The sequence below is a fragment of the Dama dama genome, chromosome 4, assembly GCF_033118175.1.
Source record: "Dama dama isolate Ldn47 chromosome 4, ASM3311817v1, whole genome shotgun sequence".
NCBI lineage: Eukaryota > Metazoa > Chordata > Mammalia > Artiodactyla > Cervidae > Dama > Dama dama.
In genome coordinates, this window is record NC_083684.1 from 38,047,552 (window position 1) to 38,069,896 (window position 22,345).

General features: G+C 46.8%; 2 protein-coding genes across 3 annotated transcripts in view; one reads left to right on the plus strand and one right to left on the minus strand.

The window, feature by feature from the left end:
- Window positions 1-21,002, minus strand: part of CDH11 (cadherin 11) — a 150,099-nt gene extending 129,097 nt beyond the window's left edge. For both annotated transcript variants that reach the window (XM_061138650.1, XM_061138651.1), the window contains exon 1: window positions 20,880-21,002. The gene's annotated coding sequence lies outside the window, so the exon portion shown is untranslated. The remainder of the gene's footprint in view (window positions 1-20,879) is intronic.
- LOC133055039 (uncharacterized) lies at window positions 20,906-21,349 on the plus strand. The gene has a single exon (XM_061140521.1). It carries the CDS (start codon window positions 20,906-20,908, stop codon window positions 21,347-21,349), a length of 444 nt encoding a protein of 147 aa, XP_060996504.1.
- The last annotated feature ends 996 nt before the right edge of the window (window positions 21,350-22,345 follow it).

Consider the following 22,345-nt stretch of genomic DNA (forward strand, 5'->3'; position numbering starts at 1 on the left):
TCCCCCAAACTTTAAGCTTTTTATTTTGTATTGGGGTATAGCCAATTGATAATCTGGTGATTTCAGGGAAGAGCAAAGGGACTCGCCATACATATAAGACGGATCCATTCTCCCTCGAACACCCCTCCCCTCCAGGCTGGCACATAACATTGAGTAGAGTCCCATGCGCTATACAGGAGGTCCCTGCTGGTTATCCATTTTGAACATAGCAGTGTGGACATGGCCTTCCCAGACTCCCTGACTATCCCTTCCCTCTGGGAACCATAAGTTCATTTTCTAAGTCTGTGAGTCTCTATTTTGTAAGTAAGTTCATTTGCATCATTTATTTTCAGATTTCACACATAACGGATGTTATACGATATTTTTCCTTCTCAGTCTGACTTACTCAGTATGACATTCTCTATGTCCATCTATGCTGCTACAGATGGCATTATTTCATTCTTTTTAACGGCTGAGCAATATTCCATTGTATATATAGGTACCACATCTTCTTTATCCATTCCTCTGTCCCTGGGCATTTAGGTTGCTTCCATATCTTCACTATCATAAGCAGAGCCGTAGTGAACACTGGGGTGCATGCATACTTTTGGATCATGTTTTTCTCCAGATAGAAGCCCAGGAGTGGGATTGCAGGGTCATATGGTAGCTCTATTTTTAGTTTTTTAAGGAACCTCCATACTCTTCTCCACAGTGGCTATAAGGCATTTAGTTGATGTAATTAAAGTCTATAATTAATTTTCTATAAGTAAGGAAGATTATCCTAGATAATCTGGATGGGCTTGATTCAACCAGTGGAAAGGCCTTAAGAGGAGAATGGAAGCTTCCTAATGAAGAGAAATGCAGTGTCTGCTCACTCCCTACAGCATCTGTCTGCCCTTCCTGCCCACCTGCCCTGTGGGTTTCAGACACACTTCGCCAACCCTCACAATAGCTTAAGTCAATTTCTCTCAAGAAATCTCTTAATATATGTATATCCTATTGATTCTGTTCCCCTCATAGAATCCTGGCTGAGGCTTTATGTGTACATCAATATTTACAGATGGGAAACTACAGAAGATTTCAGATTTGAAGAAATGGAGAGGGTTATGCAATCTCCCAACAACAGCCAAGGACACATTTTAACTCTCCTGAAAGACAGCTGTTGCCTTACCTGTATTCAAAGGCCAAATTTCAGATTCCTTAAGAAAACCTGAGACAGTGAATTTAAGGAAGCTGGATTAAAGGAGCAACCAGGGTGTCTCCACCAGAATGGCATTTATTGGTGATAGCCAAGATGGGCAGACAAGTGCTGTGTTTAATGCCCTTTGAGTGAACAATCCCCTGTACTTCCACTAAGAGTTAACCCCTCTTATGAAGGCAGAGTTCAAATTTAATGTAAATGCATTTTGGTGACATGGATATTTAGTTGCTTTTTTTGTATTGTCAGCAGTGAAAATCTAATAACTTTCTCCCTCAAAGCAATCCTGCAAATGTGCGTGGGCTATATTCTTCCAGGCATTATCTCAAAGCTTATTTCCATTACTCAGAGGAACTATATTCTAATAAATGTATCCGTTTCAACCATTTAGTTGAGCAAACTTGTTGTACCCATTCATCCACCTCTCAGAACCCCAACGAGAGGTGTACCACCCTCCCAACACATCACTGCTAAGACAGACCATCGCGGGCATGAAAGCCCGGGAGAAGATGCAGAGATGAGGAGAGGCAGGCATGAATTCATGTGCTGTGACAAAGAGGCCCAGAGTCCACTCCTGGCCAAGCCCTGACCTCACCTGTGTTGCTGATCAAGTTCCTTTCCCTCTCTGGGGCTGTCCTTCAACATGAAGGGGACCCAACTCTCAGGACAAATGTTGGGATTCCGGTAATTTTTCATGAAAAATTTCAGCCATGACACTGATGTCTTGTCCTCCTCTTCTCCCTCCCCTCCTTTTCACTTTTATTCTTCTTTTATCTGTTTTCCTTCTTCCCTTCTGCTCACTGCTTTGCAGGCCTCCAATAATGGTAACTAACCTCACAATCATCTTCCTCATTTGCATCAGCTGCAGTCCTCAGCCAGGATGGGCAGAGAGAGTGGCTGTCATTCTCAAACGTCAGTCACTTCTTAACCCATCCCACAGACATGTTTACTGATGGCACTCATCACTACTGAAAATACTTTGTTTACTTGTTTATATGTTATTGTCTTTTCCCTCAAACTAAAATATAAGGTCCATTAGAGTAGAAACTATGTTTTGTCCATCCTTTCTTTTATCTCCAGCCTGACTGATTATCAATGTATCATGAATACTTGCTAAATGTATGGAGTTGATGGGTGATACATCTTTAATCTAATGTATTTTGCTCTTACACACAGGTAGCCCACAATGCAAGGTCTGAAGCGTGCATCAACGTTAGCTCGCTTGTACTTCAGGAAGCCACGATTACCTCTGGCTGGAGGTAAGAATGGCTCTGCCTTGGCCAGCCTCTTTCTATGGATACGTCTGTTAGGCCCAGCTCTGGGATGGAGACTTGGGAGAGCTACAGTGGAGGCAGGAATTGTTAAAGAAGGGGTCTCAGGAAGCTGTGGTTCAAAAGGTGCCAAGACAGACACGTGGCCATGAGCCCATCTCCTGGGCCTCTCTTGTCTCCCTCTGCCTGGGTCTTGCATAAGCATGTTCACATATGTGTGTACCCACGTGGCTCAAGCACCACACTGCATCTCCCTTGAGTTCATACTTTACGTGAAACCCTCTCTAACCCTCACACGAATGTGATTTCCTGGATAAACTTGGCATTGGAAGCAACTGGGTTCACTGAGTTATCACATCTTCTGGGTTAGCTTTGGACCTTTCTATCTGCAACCTGCTCAGAGCTTATTTAGGATGTAAATACTTATTTTAAAGGACTGTGTATCAAAGTGAATTAAACACAACCTTAAGTGAAAGTTATACATTCACCAGTACCAGGGGTTAACAGGATCATTATGCTGATATTATTAACGTTTCACCATTGTATCATCACCATCACCATCACGAGGTTACAGGATTATAGGAAGAGCCCTGGAGAAGGAGACAAAATCCGTGAAGTCTAAATCCAAGTTCTACATCTTCCAGCTGTGCAGTGATCAGCATGTTATGTAATCTCAGCCTTTAGTTTCTTTGTCTGAAAATAAGGGTGAAAGCACAAGGTTGTTTTCAGAATAAAATTAGATAACATAATAACATATCTTACAGAGTGCCTCCCTCACCCACAGGTGTTTAAAATTTTTTGTTCTATACATTATCCTTTGAGAAATTAGGACCTGTTCTATCTACACAGTCTCCACTAGCTACAAGTGGCTACTGAGCTCTTAAAATGTGTCTAGTTCCAACTGAGATGTGTTATATATATATATAATACTCAGGAGGTTTCAAAGATTCAGTATGAAAGAAAGAATGAGAAATGTCACATCAGTCATTTTATATTAATTACACTTCATAATATTTTGGCTACATTGGCTTAAATAAAATGCATTATTAAAATTGACACATATTTCCTTTTTACTGTTTTAATTGGACTTCTAGAAATTTTTTAATTTCATCTCTGGCTTACATTGGTGGCCTGTGTTACTTGTCTATTGAACAGCATGGGCATGGATAGAGCTATCATTCCTGAAATTTCAATGATAAACATTCAAAAGCTCAAAAACAAAGGATTTCCGGGAGAAAATTGAGTTCTTAACATCCTCAGAGCTATGCAAATATGATTCATACTGAGAAAGAGAGCACTATGTCAATTTGTTTTAAGAAAGTACAGCATGAAACCTTCATAGACAATGGAAAACTAGTTCCCATCAAATTCAGATTAGAGTTTGATGTGGAAGAGAGAAACAATAACAGCTTAGCGAACTTTAGTAGAGGGAATGGAAAGGAACAAATGGATTTTAAGCACTTGAACTTGGATACAAATTCCACATTGTCACTCACTTGCCATATAACCCAAGGCAAGAGTGTATAAACTCACAGTGCCTACGCTGCCTCTCCGCAGAACGGAAATGATAATACACTTCTCATTCACAGGCTTATTAGCTACCATGGACTAAGTACTCATTTGGATCTTTGCAAATACTCTGGTCAATGCAATGGTGCAGATGAGGAAATTGACAAACATACAAATTCTTAAGTTATATACTCAGACAGCTAAAAAAAATATAGTAGCAATGAAGTCTCAACCTTCTCAGTCTGAACCCCCTTCACAAGTGAGCTTTTAATCACCCCTCTAAACCCAGATCAGACTTTCACTGTTGTCATGAGAACTGATGCAGACAGTGGATTTTCACTATCAAGACCATCAAGGAAGGGTGCATATTTTCATTGCTGTGAAGGCAGGACAGAGCACTGAGAGGATATCGAATGTAAATCACTCTGTGCCCATTAGCTCAAAGATACATACTGGTGTGGGCTGCCATTTCATTCTCCAGGGGCTCTTCCTGACCCAGGGATCAAACCCAAAAGAGAGACCCCCAAAAGAGGAGGAACCTACATTGACTGTAGAAACTCAGAAGTATTAGCAGTGTCCTGGATGCTGCAAAAATTATTGAGTGCTTCAGAGAAACAACATTCAAAAGTTAACCTATGAAATATGAAGCCAGAAGATTTGTGGCCCCACAGATAAAAGATTTAAAACCTGTCTCTACATGTGCAATGCAATGAGTGACAGGAGTCTTTCCAGTTCTTTCCCAAACTGCACGGCACCCCCAGGCTCACCTTTGTCAGCACAGCATCCCATCATAGTGTCTTTATTCAAGGTGAAGCATCAGGGATTCAAGAGTTGAACATGACTTAGCAACTAAACCAACACCATGAACGTCACAGAGATTGAACTATTTACATCAAGGGTTTCTTTGTCTTGTCTTTTGTAAGAGACGCACCAGGGCACTGGGAATAAGGCTGAGGGGGAGCCAAGTATAGTGGGAGATGAGGGAATACTCCTAGCTGGAGTAGCCACTGCCAGGAATGGTCCCGAGGAGGTCCCCCGAGACTGTAGCTGGGTCCAGCATGCTGGATGACCTCCATCTACACGCCCGCCTGACACACACGTCAGAGGAATGGTCACACCTCAGTAACTAGCCAACCTGGCACCGCTGCAAGAGTCATGATTATTTCCGACAAACTCATTTCTTGTTCAATTTGATATGAAAATTAAAGTCGTATTAGCACCATTTCTCGCATTCGAGAGCATGCGAACAGCATTCTCAACGCTCCCCTGTAGCAAGCCCACCAGAGCCCTGAAAGGAGGCGCAACAAAGCAGGTAGAGTTACTGTTTCCAAAACAGCTCTCTTTTCCATCCAAATAGGCCCCTCCCGGGGAGGCGTGATCAGTGGACCAAGCCAATATGATCAATGTAACTTCCTCAGAGAAGAGAAACCATCTTCAGAAGAAATATTCATTGAATCATTTCCCGTGCAAATGTAAAAACAGGGGAAACAATACCAGAGGTAGTATCAACATTTTCAACATTAAGCAAAGACAGGCAATCTTTGAAAAGGGATGCTATTTCCATGAAATTAATTCATATTCTTGCCCGTAAAGTTTTTCTTACTTCTTCTTTTTTTTTTTTTTTAGAAGCATTGCTTTAAATGAGTCAGCAGACAGGTTTTGGAGGCTCTTTGCCAAAGCTGAGAACTATGTTCTGAGTCCCCAAGAGCCCACCACCCATTTGACATTAATTGTCCCAATGAAAATCTGAAGTCCAGGAGCTGGGTTCAGAGAAAAATACAAGTATTCTCTGGGTCGAGTAGAGTGACTGACTTTTTTTTTTTTTTTTTTACCTTTTTAAACAGATCTAAGCTGGTCTCCCAGATCCCTCCTGTGTGGGAGGCAATTTTCCATCGGAACCTTCTTACTCTACATAAGAGGAAACAAATCCAGACAAAGGAAGCGCGTTCCCTCTTGTCCAAAGGTGAGGTGATGAACAAATTAGGGATGAGAAAAAAAGATGGGTCAAGGGGAATACAGATGAGAATGCTCCAAGGATATGAGAGCAGATAAAGAAATACAAAACACAGAGACCCTGTGGACTTCATCTCTTCGAACAAGATTTTGCCAGGTTGGTGTTTGTGATTGCATTTGTTTTCCCATCCTAGTTGGGAGTGTCAAATCTGATGCCTCTTCGAGTCCTCTTCAAATCCTGTGTAGACGCTTCTTTTATCTCTCAGAAACCTGGGTCCTTAATATGCATGATGGCAGCTGCAATTTGACTTTGCTATCTTCTCCCACCTTTGCTATCAGAAAGTGGAGCAGGCCCATTGATGGGCTTACATGTCTTCTCTCAACACCTCCTAGAAACACATTGTGAACCCTGAGTATCAAATAAATGTTCTGATGTGACACTCTTGGTGGCATCTTCCCTTCAGCTATGCCAGGGCTGGATGGGAACCAAAATGTCAAGAGAGAACATGGATCAAGGAATCACAGCTTCCTTCCTGCCTAACACATCTTTTAAAATATTTAAGTCATGAGCACATGACAGAAAACATATTTGGTGTCATCTTTAAATCAGCCTGGGTGGAGAGAAAGCCAAGAACCCAGCAATTTGGGATACAGTAGAAAAGTCTCAGGAAAAGCTTTCTGGTTCCTTCATGTCCTGAGTTCAAATGCTTTGCAACTGCCTATCAGTGTGAGGTTGGGGCTTCTATTCATGGAGTTATTGGGAAGATGAAATGAGATAATCTCTAGAAGGCTCAGTCCCAGGCACTCAGTAAGCACTTCACAGAGCATCCACCCCCATTCCTCACTGACAGCCAGGAGCAAGTTTCATGACCCTATCCTGGAAGCCTCTTACATCTGTCCTGTGATAACAGAGCAGTGAAGAATACAAAATCTTCCTGTTCGAATCCCCAGTTGTCCCCTTACCAGCTGTATAACGCTGGGGTAAGTTGTTTAACTACCCTGAGTCTTGGTGTCCATGTTTTATAAATGGGGATAATTATAGCTTCCAACTCATTAAGGTTGTAGGAAGGATGGATTGAGATAATTTATAGGACAGACTGAGCACTGTGTGTGCACACAGTAAAGGCTCAGTACATATCCGCGATTATATTAATAAAAATGCTGACCCCTAGTCCTGGCTTCCTGCCAATTTCCCTGTTTAGAGCCTCTGCCCCTTGCTACTATCAGTTCTTCTCAATGCTGGTCCAGAAATCATTTAATAAAGTGTCGAACACAGCCTCCCCACCACCGCCGCTCTAAACTGGCAAAGGCTCCTTAGGACCTGGGGAATAAAGTCCAAAGTCCTAAATTTGGCATGCAACATACTTCACAGAGTCTCTAACTCACCACCCTGCGTGTGCGCTCTGCTCATACAAATCATCCTGTGCGTGTCCATCCTGGCGTTTTTGTCCACAGGGTGGGCACCTTCTCCAGAATGCTGAGATGCAATGGTCAGAAGGCACCACGCCAGGTGATTTGTGGAAGAAGATTTGAGAGCCAGACCATTTTAGAGCTGGAAAGGACCCAATAGGCCACTTTACAGATGAGGAAACTGAGGTTAAGTGGCTGCCCAAGGCCACACAGCTATTTATCAGAATGCCAGGGTTTCGCTAGGCTGGTCTGCCTGGAAGGAGGGAAACACAGGGCAGTCTATTAGGGAAAAATCTGTCAGCAGTCGGCCGCAGGCCTGCTGACAGGTGATCTTTCTCCATTCCTGAGAAATGAGACAGAAGTTAAGCGCCCAATAAGAAGAGCACACAAGGCATGCCTCTCTCTAAGGGGAAACCAGGTCCCTCCCTGGCCTGCGATGCGGGCACGGCAGGAGGTGGTTGATGGGATGAGGGCAGCTGAAATGATTCGGCAGGCTCCATCCCTCACTTCAAAGACATGTTCTCTCAGGCTGTATTAGTCTCCTGACTAATGCTCCCTAACGCACCGTGGAGATTTGCTGAAGCTGAAGATTCTCTGAGGTTTGCAAGGAGGAACAGTGATGAATAAAACACAAGAATTGCCAATGCATTACTTCGAAGGTGAGTGTTCCCAGGTCTAACTGCTAAATTGCAATTTTCACTCTAGGATAATACTACTAATAGTGACACTTCATTTATATGGTGCTTCTTAAGTTCTTGAGAATAATAATGAAAATGAAAACTACATCTTATACTACAGCTGTGTCTACATACGAAACATATACCGGAGTGAGACAGTTCAAGAGCCAACTCCCTTCCCTATTGGGATTTTTTAGGACAAAGTGTTGTGGACTGGAATTGTTTGCATAAGGTACTCCTAATTTTCAATTTGGATTTGGAATGTGAATACAGTTTTGCTGCTATTGTCAAAGAAACATTGTTTTAAAAACCTTTAAATACATTGTTAAATACTTAAAAGCTTTAAACACTCATGCTTCCGTAAGTTACACTGGAAAGATGCTAACTATTGATATAGCTGCCCAACCAGCCTCTACCTGGGTTTGGTTAGTCCTTCTCGGTTTGTGGTCTGGATTTATGTCCATGCTGACCAGTCGGGGCACACCACATAGAAGTTGAAAGGCATGGCTCCAAGAGTTCTGTGTGGCACAGTGATGCCCGGGTCAGGTCTGGGCAAGGGGCACCATCAACACAAAACCAAGCCATTCAGTGGTTTAACTGCCTGGCCCAGGGGACAGGCCAGCAAGTCTCAGATGCTTAGAAACCCTGACCTTGCTCTGAAGCCTCCACTCCCTAGAAGTGTGATTCGGATTCCTTTCAACAGGGGCTGGACTGTCCTCGGCCTCGGATGACAAGGGACCAACAGCAGAGGAAGCTTTTCTCTTTCTTTGTTCCCCAACTCTCCCTGCGTTAAGCACTGCCAACTTCCACCTGATCATCCAACCCTGGGGCCAACACAGGGGCCAGGGAGCTGGGAGGATGTGGGAGCCGCCCCCCGCCCCCAGAAACTGGGATGTGATGAGGTCATTTGTGGTGAGGAGGGGCATCCTTTGTGCTCCCATCAATGCCTGGAGAGCTCGCATGTATTCGATCCTGGCTTCTCCAAGATGTTTGGCTCGGAATTCAGACTAGTCTTTTCTATCTGGCTGCCCTTGGATGAGGAATACAATTTGGACTCTTGTCCCTGAATCTGGCCTTAGTTTCCTCTGCATAATACTTTTTGGGGGAATTTTGCATTGGCTCCAGAGCCAGCATCCATGGGCCACTTTCCCACACAACCTGCCCCGTTCTTTCCAAGAGACCATTTTCCATCCACATGTCTAACAGTTATGTCATTTGCCATAGCTGCCTGTGTAAATTCCACTTCATCTACTGAGCTGTGTCACTTAGCTTTCGCCCAGGTTCTGATGTCCTGCCCAATTCTTGCTCAACCCCAATCAGACCATCCAATGTTTCATAAAGGCTTCCTCTGCTCTCTCCTCACACCTGAACATCTAACCATCTACCCACATTCGATTCAGCATTTGAGAGGAGCTCAAAAGCCACTCCCCTCACCATTGCAGTGGATAAGTTTTCTTGCAGCAGTCTTGCAAGGATATCCAAGGCTTGTTGGGTTTATTAGTTCAAAGCAACTCTGAGTAGCACACGGCTTGCAGGAAGACTAGAGAAGCAGTCAGGAACGTCAGGAGCCTCGGCAGTTTTTCAGAACTACGGACCAGATCCTGCCACAAATCTGGAGGAGGGCATGGCAACCCATTCCAGTATTCTTGCCTGGAGAATTCCAGGGACAGAGGAGCCTGGCAGGTGCATGGTGGGTCCATGGGGTTGCAAAGAGTCAGACACAGCTGAGCGACTAAGCAGAGCACGCAGCACAGAGGCCGCCGCCACGCTCCCCACTGGACACGGGTAGTGGCAGCTCGCTCTTCCCCTCCGGTTACTCCTGGCCGCCGATGATGCAGCAACCACTCCTCAATGACCACAGTGGGTTCTTCACGGTCAGCATCCAGGGGCTCCTTCATGGCCGGGGCTTGTGTGTGTGCTCGTGTGGGTGTGCACGCACACAGGCATCTAAGTGTAAGATACTGATTCCAAGTGTAAAACACACTGAGTCACCACTCTACCTTCCAGGAGAGAGAGGACAGAGACGCTGGCCCTTGAAGCCTGTGGAGTAGAAAGAGGCAGTCTTTCTACAGAGAGTCTTATTGTGGGTTCTCTCCAAACATAGGAAGGCGATTTGGGCACTATGAAGCCACACAAAAAAGCAAACAAAATGGCAACTATGCATTACAAGGAATGAGTAACATGAAGAATATTGTATTTCAGGGCATGCGTGCGTGCTAAGTCACTTCAGTTGTGTCTGACTCTTCACGATCCTATGGACTATAGACCACCAGGCTCTTCTGTCCTTGGGATTCCTCAGACAAGACTACTGGAGTGGGTTGTCATGCCCTCCTCCCAGGGATTTCCCAACCCAAGGATCGAACCCACATCTCATATGTCTCCTGCATTGGCGGGCGGGTTCTTTACCCACTAGCACCACCTGGGTAGAATCACTCAAAAGGAGTGTCCTCTGTGGTTAACAAAGGGCCGTCCCTGCTTCTATCGGTTTTGTTGTTCTTGCTGTTTTTCATAAGAAAGGTAGGTATCTAAGTGAGCCAAACTATTGCATGGTTAGAGGGATGACAGATAATTCTGCACAAGAGACTAAAGGTTTAAATTTAAAAACATTTTGGGAGTCTGGATCAATGGGTCCAGAATATTGATATGTAATGTAACAGAGATAATAAAAACAGCAACCTCATGCCATGCACTCTTTAAACACTTTTATACATTAATATCATTTAATATCAGAACCGCACCTGCAAGGCTGGTATTATTAACCCAGTGTTACAGATGAGGACATTGAGAGACAGATACATGGCTTGCCCAGCTGGGAAGCAGGAGGGCCAAACTCTGAAGCCAGGCAGCCTGACTCCCTCATCCTGCTGAAGGCGCCGTATTCTGTGTTCTGTGTGCAGAGACAGGTGGGAAAATGGGGCTCAACAGCAGCACACCAGGAAAAACAAATAAACAAACTGCAGAGCATAAGTCCTCTGGGTGATGTGGCTGGCAATAAAAGCTAATGTAATGTAGCCTCGGGCTGCAATAAAAGACGTGTAGAGGGAGTTGATAGCCTAAGCTGCCTCTAGATTTCTGCGCTCAGTCCCGCTGTCCGAGGAGGGCAAAAAGGAGACAGGTGTCCATTCTGGAGATGGGAGACAGAGGCGGTATCCTGGAAGACCACTCAGATACTGAACAGCTGCAACAGGGAGGGAGAATTCTATCTAGCCCTCATTGACATCAAAGGCTCAAACCCAAGAGTACAACCTCTGGGGACACCGAGCTTGGATCAACCCAAAGGGAGTGTTTCTAAGCGTGGAAGTCCCTAAAGCCTTGGTGGTTTGTGCCCAGGGGTAAGGAGCTCCCTGTGGCTAGTGGCGCTCTGGCTATCACTGGCACGTGGAGCCAGGACTGGAGGACCTGGTGGCACAGTGTGTTAGTCTAGTCGGTCTCTTGGGTCCCTTCCCTCCATGCAGGAATGCAATGATTTTCTCCCTTCCCCAAACCATCCTTGATCACTGAACTGCATGTGGCTTGTCTTTATCGTGATCCTCCTTGCTTATACTTCCTTTGAGCACCGACTGTATGCAGCCTTTAGATTTTAGTATGTTCTTCAGCAGTGATATTGTCAGCTCTCTGGGGAAAGGCCCTGTGATTTGACCATTTCAGTGTTCCCAGCCCAGGCCTTTCATTAAGAGTAGGGGACAGTGAAATGAGTTTCAGATGGAGTGCAAACCAAACCCTGCCAGAGGGCCCTGTGAAAGCTTAGGGGTGGCAAAGTGGTGACACCACTCTTACTGCTACTTATGGAAACTCGGAATAGAGATATTAGCGGTAGATATCTATAAAGTAGGACAGAGCTGAAGGGTGAAATAAAATGGTATATACTGCAAAATATTATCAAATGACACTGGGTTGGCTAACCATGACTTCAAAATATTAAAGATTCATACAAAGTTCCGTATTTAGATGTTATAACTTAACTGCCAAGTAATATTATAGGGTGAATCTTTTTTATATACATACTTGAACTAGTGATATGTTTAAATCATAATCAGTCCACAGGTATATCAATTCTAAAAATATAAATAAAAAGGCTTTTGCTTTTAGATAGTGGTAAGAGATAGGATTAAGAGCCAAGACCACCCACTTCTTATTTCACCTGTTCCTAGATTACCATGTGATATTAGGCGAGTCGTGGTTCTTCTATGGGCCCCTGGACCCTCATTTCTGAAAGATGGTTGATGAGGATAGCCAACAGCTCAGTTAAGTGACTTCAGACACCTGATTCCTGAGAATTCTGCCTGGTAAAGTGAGATGTCCAATTTTCATTACAAGAAATAGGAGGTCCAATCACTCTACAGTATAGGCCACGATAGAGACTCTGATTTAAGCTGCCACATGTTTAGGGGGGACAGTGACAAAACGGAATGGAAGCAGATGTGAGAGATGAAGATGGTGAGAGGTCTGTAATCTCACCAGGCTAGCTGAACCACCGAATGGCAGAGCACCCTGATGCAGGTTAAGTTGGCTGTTGGATGCCTGGCTTTTAATCTCAGCTTTGCCAATTAACAGTGATGCAACCCTGGAAATTTCCGGGTTTTTTTCCTCTGTAAGATGCTAGTAATTGTCTTAACCAGCTCATAGGTTGCTGCAGATAAGTCTCACATTATAGAATGTCCTTAGCATAGAGCCTGAATCTAGCTTAATACTCAATACATGATGGATTTTAACTGTTATCAGATGCCATTTTCCAGCATTTGTAGGGCTTTCAGGAGAAGGAAAAAGTGCCAGGGAGCAGGGCAAAGAGACTACTGGGAGAAAGTTACAGCAGAGGATATCTTAGCTCCTTATATGACGGGATATTTTAATGAACAGAGTTAATGAATTGCCTCTGGTGTCAGAGGTTTCCTGAGACGTCGTTAGCGGGCTGTCATCAGGACATTTAGGAAGCTGCAGGATCAATGACAAGCAGAAACCCTGCAGAGAGGAGAGTTCAACCATAAGATCTCAGAGGCTCCTTTAATGGACAACATCTGGGAGCTTGTAGGGGCACAGGGTCGAGCCGTCAGCTCAGCTCTCTGTCCCGCTGCTCTTCTCCAGGAAGCCGAGAAGGACCGGGATTGCAACACCCACCACACACAACAGGCAACTGCTGGCCTGTGGGGTCAGAACGGGCTTGGACACCTGGCTTTCCTTCCTCCGGCCTGGTGAGCTAGGACGAGTGTCTTGAATCCTCCTGGGGCTCATTTTCGCGACTTGTAAAGTGGAGACGCCAGTACCCTCCTCACAGGGTGACTGCACAGAATACAGGAGGGACCTGACGCATGGTCCTAGCTCATCAAGGCGGCCCTCTCCCCGGGCCTTTTCCAGGCAAACACAGGCAGTGCCTTGCTCTCCTGGTGCCGCATACTCAGGAGGGAACGCAGGAGGGCCTGGGGTAGGGACAGATGACACAGGAAAGCTGCAGATGGAACACAGCACGCCAACCTGGAAGGACTAGGAGCTTTGGAAGTTGCAGCCTGATGGTGACACGGGCTGTGAGAACACTCGGAATGCCATGGAGGGCTGCATGGGGGCGGGGATTCCTGTTATTTTTAATCCAATGCCAAATCACTGTGCTTCTGCCTGGGCCCAAGGAAGACCACAGACAGGGCAAGCGCTTCTTCAAGCCGCAGTCTTTCCAGGAGTCAGACTGTCACAGCTCATCCTCCTGACAAACCCCAAACTACATTTACCTGAAAAACAAACAGGAATATTCTGGAAAAAGGCGACAATTTATCAAGAGACTAATTATCATTTCAGCTAGTCTGGAATAGTAATGAGTCCCTTTTAAAGAGAGGCAGACCTTGTGATGAATATCTCAACATCACAGGCTTAGCCAACTTTCCCAGTAAGATATAACTTAAGGGTAACTTTCCACAGCAGCCCATATGTAAAAATGAGCAGGGGAAAATGCAAAGGTATCCAAGAGGCAGGCACTTTTCAAAAGCCATAATTATCTCTAAAATCTTGACTGCCTCTTGAATATTTTACATGGGAGAGGGATGGATCACTTAAACTTCTGAAATATATTTTTTTAAAAAGGGCAGGTTTTAATAAACAATTCATCACTAATTGGGAGGGCCCTCAAGCCAAAGGGAAAGTTTAGTGCAGGATTTTGGCCAAATAGTCATGGGGAAGAACTTCTACCCGCGATGGTTAGTCTATAAAAGTGAAGCCCAGGTCTCTTTCTGAGAGGACAAAAAGTCCCAAGCAGTTACTGAGCACTCATGAACCAGACATTGTACCCAATTCTTCTGTTATCTTATAGCAATCCCAGGACATGGATATTATGACTAGGTCCATTTTTACAGATGAGGTAGCTGAGTCTGAAAGAAGTTACTTAGCTCAGTCTTGGGTTCCTACTTTGCAAGCGGTGGAGCTGGAACTGAGAAGAATCAGACTGCTGGGCAGGGCTGGAACCAGGGTGAGTCAGGTGGGGCTCCGTCCGTGGGAACAAAATATAAGGGGATGCCAATAAACTCAGTTGCAGTTACTGCTAAGTCACTTCATTGTGTTTGACTCTTTTGGACCCCATGGACTATAGCCCACCAGGCTCTTCTGTCCATGGGATTCTCCAGGCAAGAATACCGGAGTGGGTTACCATGCCGTCCTCCAGGGGATCTTCCAGACTCAGGGATCAAACCTGCTTCTCTGATGTCTCCTGCTTTGTCAGGCAGGTTATTTACCACTAGTGCCACCTGGGAAACCCCCCAAACTAAGCAAATCAAGATAAATAATATTTTAAGGAAATATTTCAAAAATCAAGATCACTAGGGAAAAAAAAAACTCCATGATGAGCAAAACATCAACATTTTAAATACAGTCAGGATCGAAGTCTGCACTGGCCTGTCCTCACCTCACTCTCCTCACCCTGATCTTGGCCTGATTGCTCGGCAATACCAACTCCGAGTCTGAATAGGTGGTCCAGGCCTCGGGAATGATGGAAATAGGGCTGACTGCTGGGTATGTGACCACCGGTAGCACATACTCAGAGATCACGGTGGGGGTGAATGCACTGTAATTTGATACGCTCTGTCTGTCCCGGTCTTCATCCGTGCTTGTTCTTCCTGAGAATGAAACAGCATCCATGGCCAGGATGTTGCCCTTAATTCCCACTCCTCTCACCGGTGGAGCCTAATGACGGCTGAGAAGAGATCTCTGTGTGTCTTAAATTAAACCCAGGGCGGGGCTTCCACTGCTCCAGTTGCCATGGCAGGTGGTCATCATGGTGGGGAAGATGCTGCATCTGAAGACATTTTCTTCAGGGAAAAGTGAACATGGAGAAGTAATCTTAATTTGTGAAATCATGCCAGCACAGAGGACCGTGTCAGGAGGATTTCTGGCAAGTAAAGAAGTTCATGGAGGAAGTGAAGGTTTTTCTTCAACTGGAACCACCAGGGGAAAGGCAGAAAAAGGCAGTGCTTATTCACAGTATCCTTTGACAAGTATTCAGTGCCAGAAGGCGAGAGAATAAGGCTCCGGCCACTGTTTACCATGGCCTGTGGAGCTGTTTATGCCAGCTTTCTGGATTCAGCACCTCGCATGGTCTAAATGAGTAGAAAAAGAGAGGAAAGGAGAGAGAGACACCAGTGCCTGACCTGCCATGAGAAAGGGCATCCGTAGTCTCTCCCACACTCTTTTCTCCCCCCTCCTCTTTCTTCCTTTCTTCTCTCTTAAACTCCCATCTCATTTAACATCCTGTGTACTAGGTTCTCTGCCTGAGCAAAAACCTTGACCATAGAAACTCTGAGAACAATGCTTTATCTCAATAAGCATCTCAGAACTCTGCAACTGTCAGACGACTAATTAAACCAAATAACAGTGAAATTTTGCCTCCAGTTCTAACAAACGTGCATTATTCACAAGCACTTAGAAATTAAAAGTGCCTTCGTTTTTAAAGTTAAATAAACTGTCCAGGCGGTAAGTGAGCTTTGGTTTACAAAACACTTTGTCTTACTTTCAACTGAGTTACTTAATACTCCCTCTCATAATCCATTTGCATTGATTCCTCCTTCATCAACTGCCCATGCATTCCAACATACTCAGAGCTGCAAAGAAGTCCACTGCTGATTCACCAGGGAGGAAACTATATTCAGTTAAAAAAAAAAAAAAAAAGATACAAATAAGAATCCACTTAAGCCAGTAATTTTTTTAAAATAGAGCTTTCCTCTTAATTATAATATAGCATTAGGTGTTTTTTTTGTTTCATTCTTCTTCTAAATTCATCATGATACTATCAAACAGTAACAAATATAAATTTGTGCAGCCTGGAATATGCAATTTAATCATAAGCAGTAATTTCCATATCACGGAGCAGGGGAAAAAAAAAGTCAGATGATTAAACTCCAGTGCATGAGGACCAATCTTGAATTAAATTTTACTCTGCTAAAGTTAGCTTTTGTACAGCAATATGAAGAATGGTTTAAAGGTAATAGTAAAACATTTACTGTTATATTAAAACTCCATGCCCCAAAGTGTTTACCAAAGATCAAACTGCTGTTCTTTTTTGCAAATTAAAAATGCCTTGCAGACATCTTCAAAACCTCTTGAAAGAATAGGCAATGTTATCACAGCAATCTCACTAATATTTCCCTTTTTTACTCCTTGCCTTCCCCCTCGGAGTCTGAAATGATGCTTTTTTTTGCAGGGGAAAAAAAAGAACTAGAAAACCCTCCAGATCACCGCCTCAGTGAGAACTGACCTTGTTTATTATACAGTCCAGCCCCCCTCATCTCCTGCTCAGAGGATTTCAAGATTCAGATTTTGCAACTTTCTAGTAAACTCCAAGGTGGGAAGAAGAGACTGAAGGTAACGGGACCCACGGACTAGAAAGATGTTAATCCTGACAAACTGCTGAAGCAGTAGCCTGAACCACAGCTAGATTGAATTCAGTCTCTCCTGAGAGGTCCAGACAAGGCCGGTGGTAACAAAACTGCTTTTCACGGTGCCCTCAAAAGCAGATGGGCCCCAGGCACAAAGTTGGAGCAGGGTGCCATTGCCCTCTAGCGGCCAGAAGTGCAATCTTCCGCGAAGGAACCCATTTCCAGAGATGCACAAGGCTCTCAATGTCAGGGTAAAATTATAGCAGAAGATGTCTAATTATCCTCCTCGAGTGTTTTCTTTAGTTCTTCTTTGCCCATAGAGGAGGCTGTGGATGGCTATCATAGTAACACTGATGGAAACCTCACTCTTACTCATACTGGTACAACAGAATTTGTTCACCTTTCTCCAGCTTTAAAAAAGAATTTTTTTTACCAGACCTGTTGATGTTTTTCCCCAGTCCCTTAAATGACACTCACACACACACACAGAGAGAGAGAGAGAGAGAGAGAGAGAGAGAGAGAGAGAGAGAGCAGACCAAAGACATTTACATATTTCAGGGGCAATAACTTTGAACCAAAAAGACTGACAACTACAGTGGCTGGTAAATCTAGGACAGGGATTCTTGACAAATCAGGTAACTTTTTATGAAATAATGACCAATTGCATAAAGGGGGAAAATATCCCAAGCACATTTCAATCCCTTAAATCACTGGCTGGTGAATTTACGCAATAGTGAGATTTTCTAGTAAGGAAAAAAAAAATGTACAAATTGATAGTAGTTATTCTGCAAACTTGACAGTTTAAAAAAAAAAGGTTGGCTACTGACTTTCAAACTCTTTAGACTACTGTCTTATCATTATTATTTAAGGATAAGGTATTCCTATGATCAAAGTGAAAGAAATCAATATTGAAAATAAACTTAAACAAAATGATCATGTTTCTGGAACATCTGCCTACATAAATGTGTAGAAAATGAAGGCAGACTAAAATCAGATTTGCAGATCTCCTTTAGATGGTTCCGAAAATAGCTTTGAATATCACAGATCAAAGTTTACGCTAACTGTCAACTTCATAAGTCACAGACATTCACAGGCAAGGTTCTGAGACACACTATGCTCAAGGGAGTGTAGCTCTGGCATTGTAAATCAAGCTTTGAGGTCAAAGTCATGGCATTTCCCATATGAAGATCCCCAGACCAGAATCTTTACAAAGCAGCCATGTAATTCTATTCAAACTGGAAGAAAAACCATGAATTATGAAGACAAGTGCATTAAAGGAGCATGAAATCGATCCGTATTCCCCCAAATCATGGCATGGCTCTCCAACCCTGCCCCCCACCCCTTTTCAGGAACAAACAAACATACACACACATCCACAGCCACCACCGCAAAGAGGAGCTGCGAGTTCTGGGTCAAAAAAAAAAAACAAAAAAAAAAAACAGTTGTAACTTTTAAAAAAATTCTCAAATTAACAAAAGATTGCATCTTAATTGAAAACAGAATTTGCGTTTCTAGTAATTTTACTGTCTAGCATTCAGATAAGAATGCAGAACATAATGAAAGTTCTGAAGTGCTATCAAGATGGTCCACTGCTTCAATTAGAGCTACTTCCAAAGCCTATTTTTCTAGTAAGCAGTAAGCTCAGTTTGAATAAATCGACATGCCTGGGCCTCAACAGATTATCCTATCTCAATCCTTCCAATGCAGCTCCCTTCCCCAACGGTGGGGAGGGGTTTTTTGTTTGTTTGTTTTTTCCCCTAACAATATAGTAAAATGACCAACTCCAAAACAACATGGAAAAAAAGGATCATAATAATATATGAATAATAAAATGTGACTGCAAGACATTTTAATTGTATTAATTTTCATTGTTTCAAAAACAGCATGTAGAGCTAATTCTCACTCAAGGAAACTTTCCTGTCCTCTCAGATGCTTTTCCTTGGTCTGTAGTTGAAAACTTCTCACATTCCATTGTACTAGGCAGGATTTCAGTCTTGCAGAGAGGTTTGAATTCTAGGGCCCACTGGCCAACTCTAAAACTTTGAGTCAGAGCTCATGACTAAGGAACTTCAGTGAGCAGAAGCTTCAGGGTCCCACTGGCCTTGGCCCCAACCCTCAGTCTCTTTGTTTTGCAACTTTTATTCCTTTGTTCTACTGGACTAGGACCAGGCTCTCCTGCAGCTGGGGTTTGGGCAGTGATTACTTCTGGATTCTGCTGTCTGCATCTCTGTATTTGTAGGAAAAATAATTCCAGGATTAATGAAATGAAGGTCAGCCTCGTCTCTTCCCTTTCATCGTATTAGGCTCCAGCTCTCGCAGCCCCGCGTGGCAAACGTGCTGATGCGATGCTGGCGGATCCTCGCTCCTGAGAACACTTCTGCGTCCCCTTCCCCGGGAAATCCAGACACTCCGCAAAACCAGCGATGCCTGCCGCAAGCCCAAGTGATAAAGACATCGACCCATGTCCTCTCACCAGATTAATCATTGTGGCTTCCCTGTGATTAAACCGAAAACTTACTCTGCCTCATATAAAACCGATAGGAATGATCGGAAGAGGAAAACAAGGCACGATTTCAGAGCCACCCGACAAAGATTTGTTTAGGGAGGGAAGACTTTACAGGCATGCCTATACCTTCATGCAGTAGGGTTTTAGAAGCAACCTTCCACCCCACCCCTTAGGAACTACCCGTCGCCATGCAGAGGTGGCGTTATTAAATGATGAGAAGATGCAATTTCTTAATAGCAGTGCGATGGCCCGTGAAATCCCTGCTGCATTATCAGCAAAGCAACAGGGCTTTCTTTTTCAAGCATTTAGAAAACCTTTCACGCGGGAGAAGGCGGCGTGCGGACACTACCCCTCCCTACCCCACCCCGTCCCCACTTCCACCCTCACCCCAGAAAACGAGGAACAAGGCCTTGGCAAGAAATGGATGAAGAAGCGCGACCAGGGGGAGTCGGGAGGTGACGCTCGCTGACCCCACTTTCTCTGGGGACTCTTCTTCATAGCACCAGCCGAGCCTCCTATAGCTACACCCGGGTGTAGGGAGAAAAGGGTGCTCTCCTTGCCGTCCCCACATTCTGCGGGTTTCTGCAGGCTCCTCACTCGCCGCTCCGGTTCGGGGCAAAGATGTGGGAGGGAGGTCTTGCGCGCGGAGCTGGAAAGGCTCGGCGCACTCCGGGAGGAGGCGCAGGCTGCGGGGAAGGCTCGCTTCGCAAAGTTAACGTTGACCCGGGCAGGCTGCACCAAGCCTCAGCCCGAGCGAGCCCGAGTCTGGGCCGCTCACATATCGCCCCTAGAGCTGGCGGGAGCTGACACACTTCCCCCGGAGCCCTCTGAAGACACTCCGGCTCGAAGGCTGGAGCGCTCGCCGCAGTCAGCAGCCCCCCATTTCTAGCCGCAGTCAGCGGACCCAAACCCACGCTCTAAAAGTGCGGGGAAATCGCCGACCCGAGCTGGGTTCCTGCCGTTTTTCGGGGCTTCCCCGGCTATCTCGATGGAGGAACTGAGTTCCCGGGAGCGCTTGGTCGGGATAGGGGAGGAAGGGGTAGGGACCCTGCAGAGCGCGGTCGTGTCATCGCTTTCGGAAAGAGGCGCAGCGCGGGCGGGAGGGCGGGCGAGAACCGCGCTGGGGGCGACTTTTCCCGGGAGACCTGACCGGGGGCGGTCGGCGCGTCCGGGGCGCAGCTCTGCAGCCTCCAGCTCCAGCCGGGTGCAAAGCCCCTCTCTCGAGGCCTCGGCGCAGACCCGCTAAGAGACCGGAGCTGCAGGGAGAGACTGGAGCGCACATCTGGCGCCTCTGTCCCCTGAGCTGCCCGCGCCCACAACTGGCTCCCTTCTTCCTTTTCGATTTTTAAACAAATCTTCTCTTACCTCCGCCCTCCCCAGTCCGCTTAGCATTTCTGAAACCTTGTCGAGTCAGTCCTTCTCCCCCCCATCCCGCTCGCCAGACATTCTCATCCAAAGACCAGCCCCCCCGCACCCACCCCCAAAGAAGCCCCATCCAGGCGAGAGGAGGGCACTGGCGGCGCGCCTCACCTGGGGCCCCGGAGGGTGGGCGCGGGATGCGGGCCGTCGGTCCCTGGCGCAGGGCGAGCGCAGCGGTGTCAGCCCCGGCCCCTGTCCGGGTCCCATTCACAAGTCGGCGGCGGCTGCGAGCGGCCCCCGCGGCATCCGCTCGCGACGCTCCCCTCGGCTGGCGGCGGCCGCGGAATGAGCCGCCGAGCGCGCTAGTGGCAGGAATGAGAAACCAGGGGGGAGGTGGCGGGCGGGGGTGGGGGGAGGCGGAGAAGGAGGGAGGCCGCCGCTGGGAGGGAAGGAAAGGGCGGGGGGGGGGGGGGGGGGCGGAGAGGAGCCGAGGCCGCAAGACGCGGCTAGCCGGGCCTCGCGGAGGCTGCGGGGGCCGGCCCGTCCGCGCCCCTCCCCCCAGGGACCCCCGGGATGTCAGCCCCGGGATTCGTGGCCACCCCGCTCCCCCGCTCTGGGTCGCCGCACTCCGGATCCCCTGAGTCTCAGATGGAGTCTGGAGCGACTGAAGTTGGGCTCCAGGGACGCACAGCCAATCAGGGAGGGCGGCAGAGGAAAGCTGGGGAGGGCTCCAGGGCCCCTCTTTCCTCCTTCTCCCAAATCCACTCCAGCTGGTCAGGCTGGGCCGTGGCCCAGGAGGCTTGAGAGGTGGGTAGGGGGGAAAGCATCGCCCAAGTGGGGTAGGCAATCGGGAACTGTTCCCCCTCACTCCACCACCCCACGTTCCAAAGATCCCTCCACGTCGGCGGCTTCTGCCCTGCCCCCTCTCTCCATCCCTAGCAAACTCTGCTAAGGGTGCGGATGGTGAAACCTGGAGGAGGGAGACTCTGGACTTGGGAAGAGCCACGTCTCCTTCTCTCCCAGGTCTCCCTCCCGCCACCCATCTCTAAAGCCTGAGTGCGTTAGGGGAACGGGGCCGGGGAGGGGGGCCAGGATCGCTTAGCCAGGGTCGGCCCGGCCCCCGCCCGCACGAAGGGTCACTTGTTGCCTCAGGCCCCTTCGCTGCGCCCCCCCCACCCCAGGCTCCGTGGAGAGTGCGGTTCTGCGGGAGACCCGGCCTAAGGACTCAGGGCCCGCATCCTTCCTGAGTCCCGCACTGTGCCCCTATAAGACGGCTCCTTGGAAGAAGGGGCCCCGGGCCTGCTTCCTGCTCTTGCGGAGTCGCCAGGAGAAAACGCTGGCCGGGCCCGGGCTTCGGAATCACGCCAGGGACTGGGCGGGGCGCTCTTGCTTCGGGGAACAATGCTGGGGCCCGCACACGCTGCCGTCCCTAGGGAGAAGGGGGGGACAACTGTGACCGGAGGGGGACCCCTGGCCGGAACAAGTTTCTCGGGTGGGAGGTGGCGGAAAAAGCAGAGGCGGAGGGAAGATGAAGCAGCAAAAGGATAACTGGAATCCCAGGAGGGACCGCGAAGAGGGCCGAAAAGGAGGGACGGGCTCGCCAGGAAGGGGGAGGGGGCGAGAGGGATGCAGTCGGG

Excerpts from the sequence above, each read along its gene's own strand:
- LOC133055039 (XM_061140521.1), top strand. The coding sequence starts at position 20,906 with ATGCGGGCCGTCGGTCCCTGGCGCAGGGCGAGCGCAGCGGTGTCAGCC.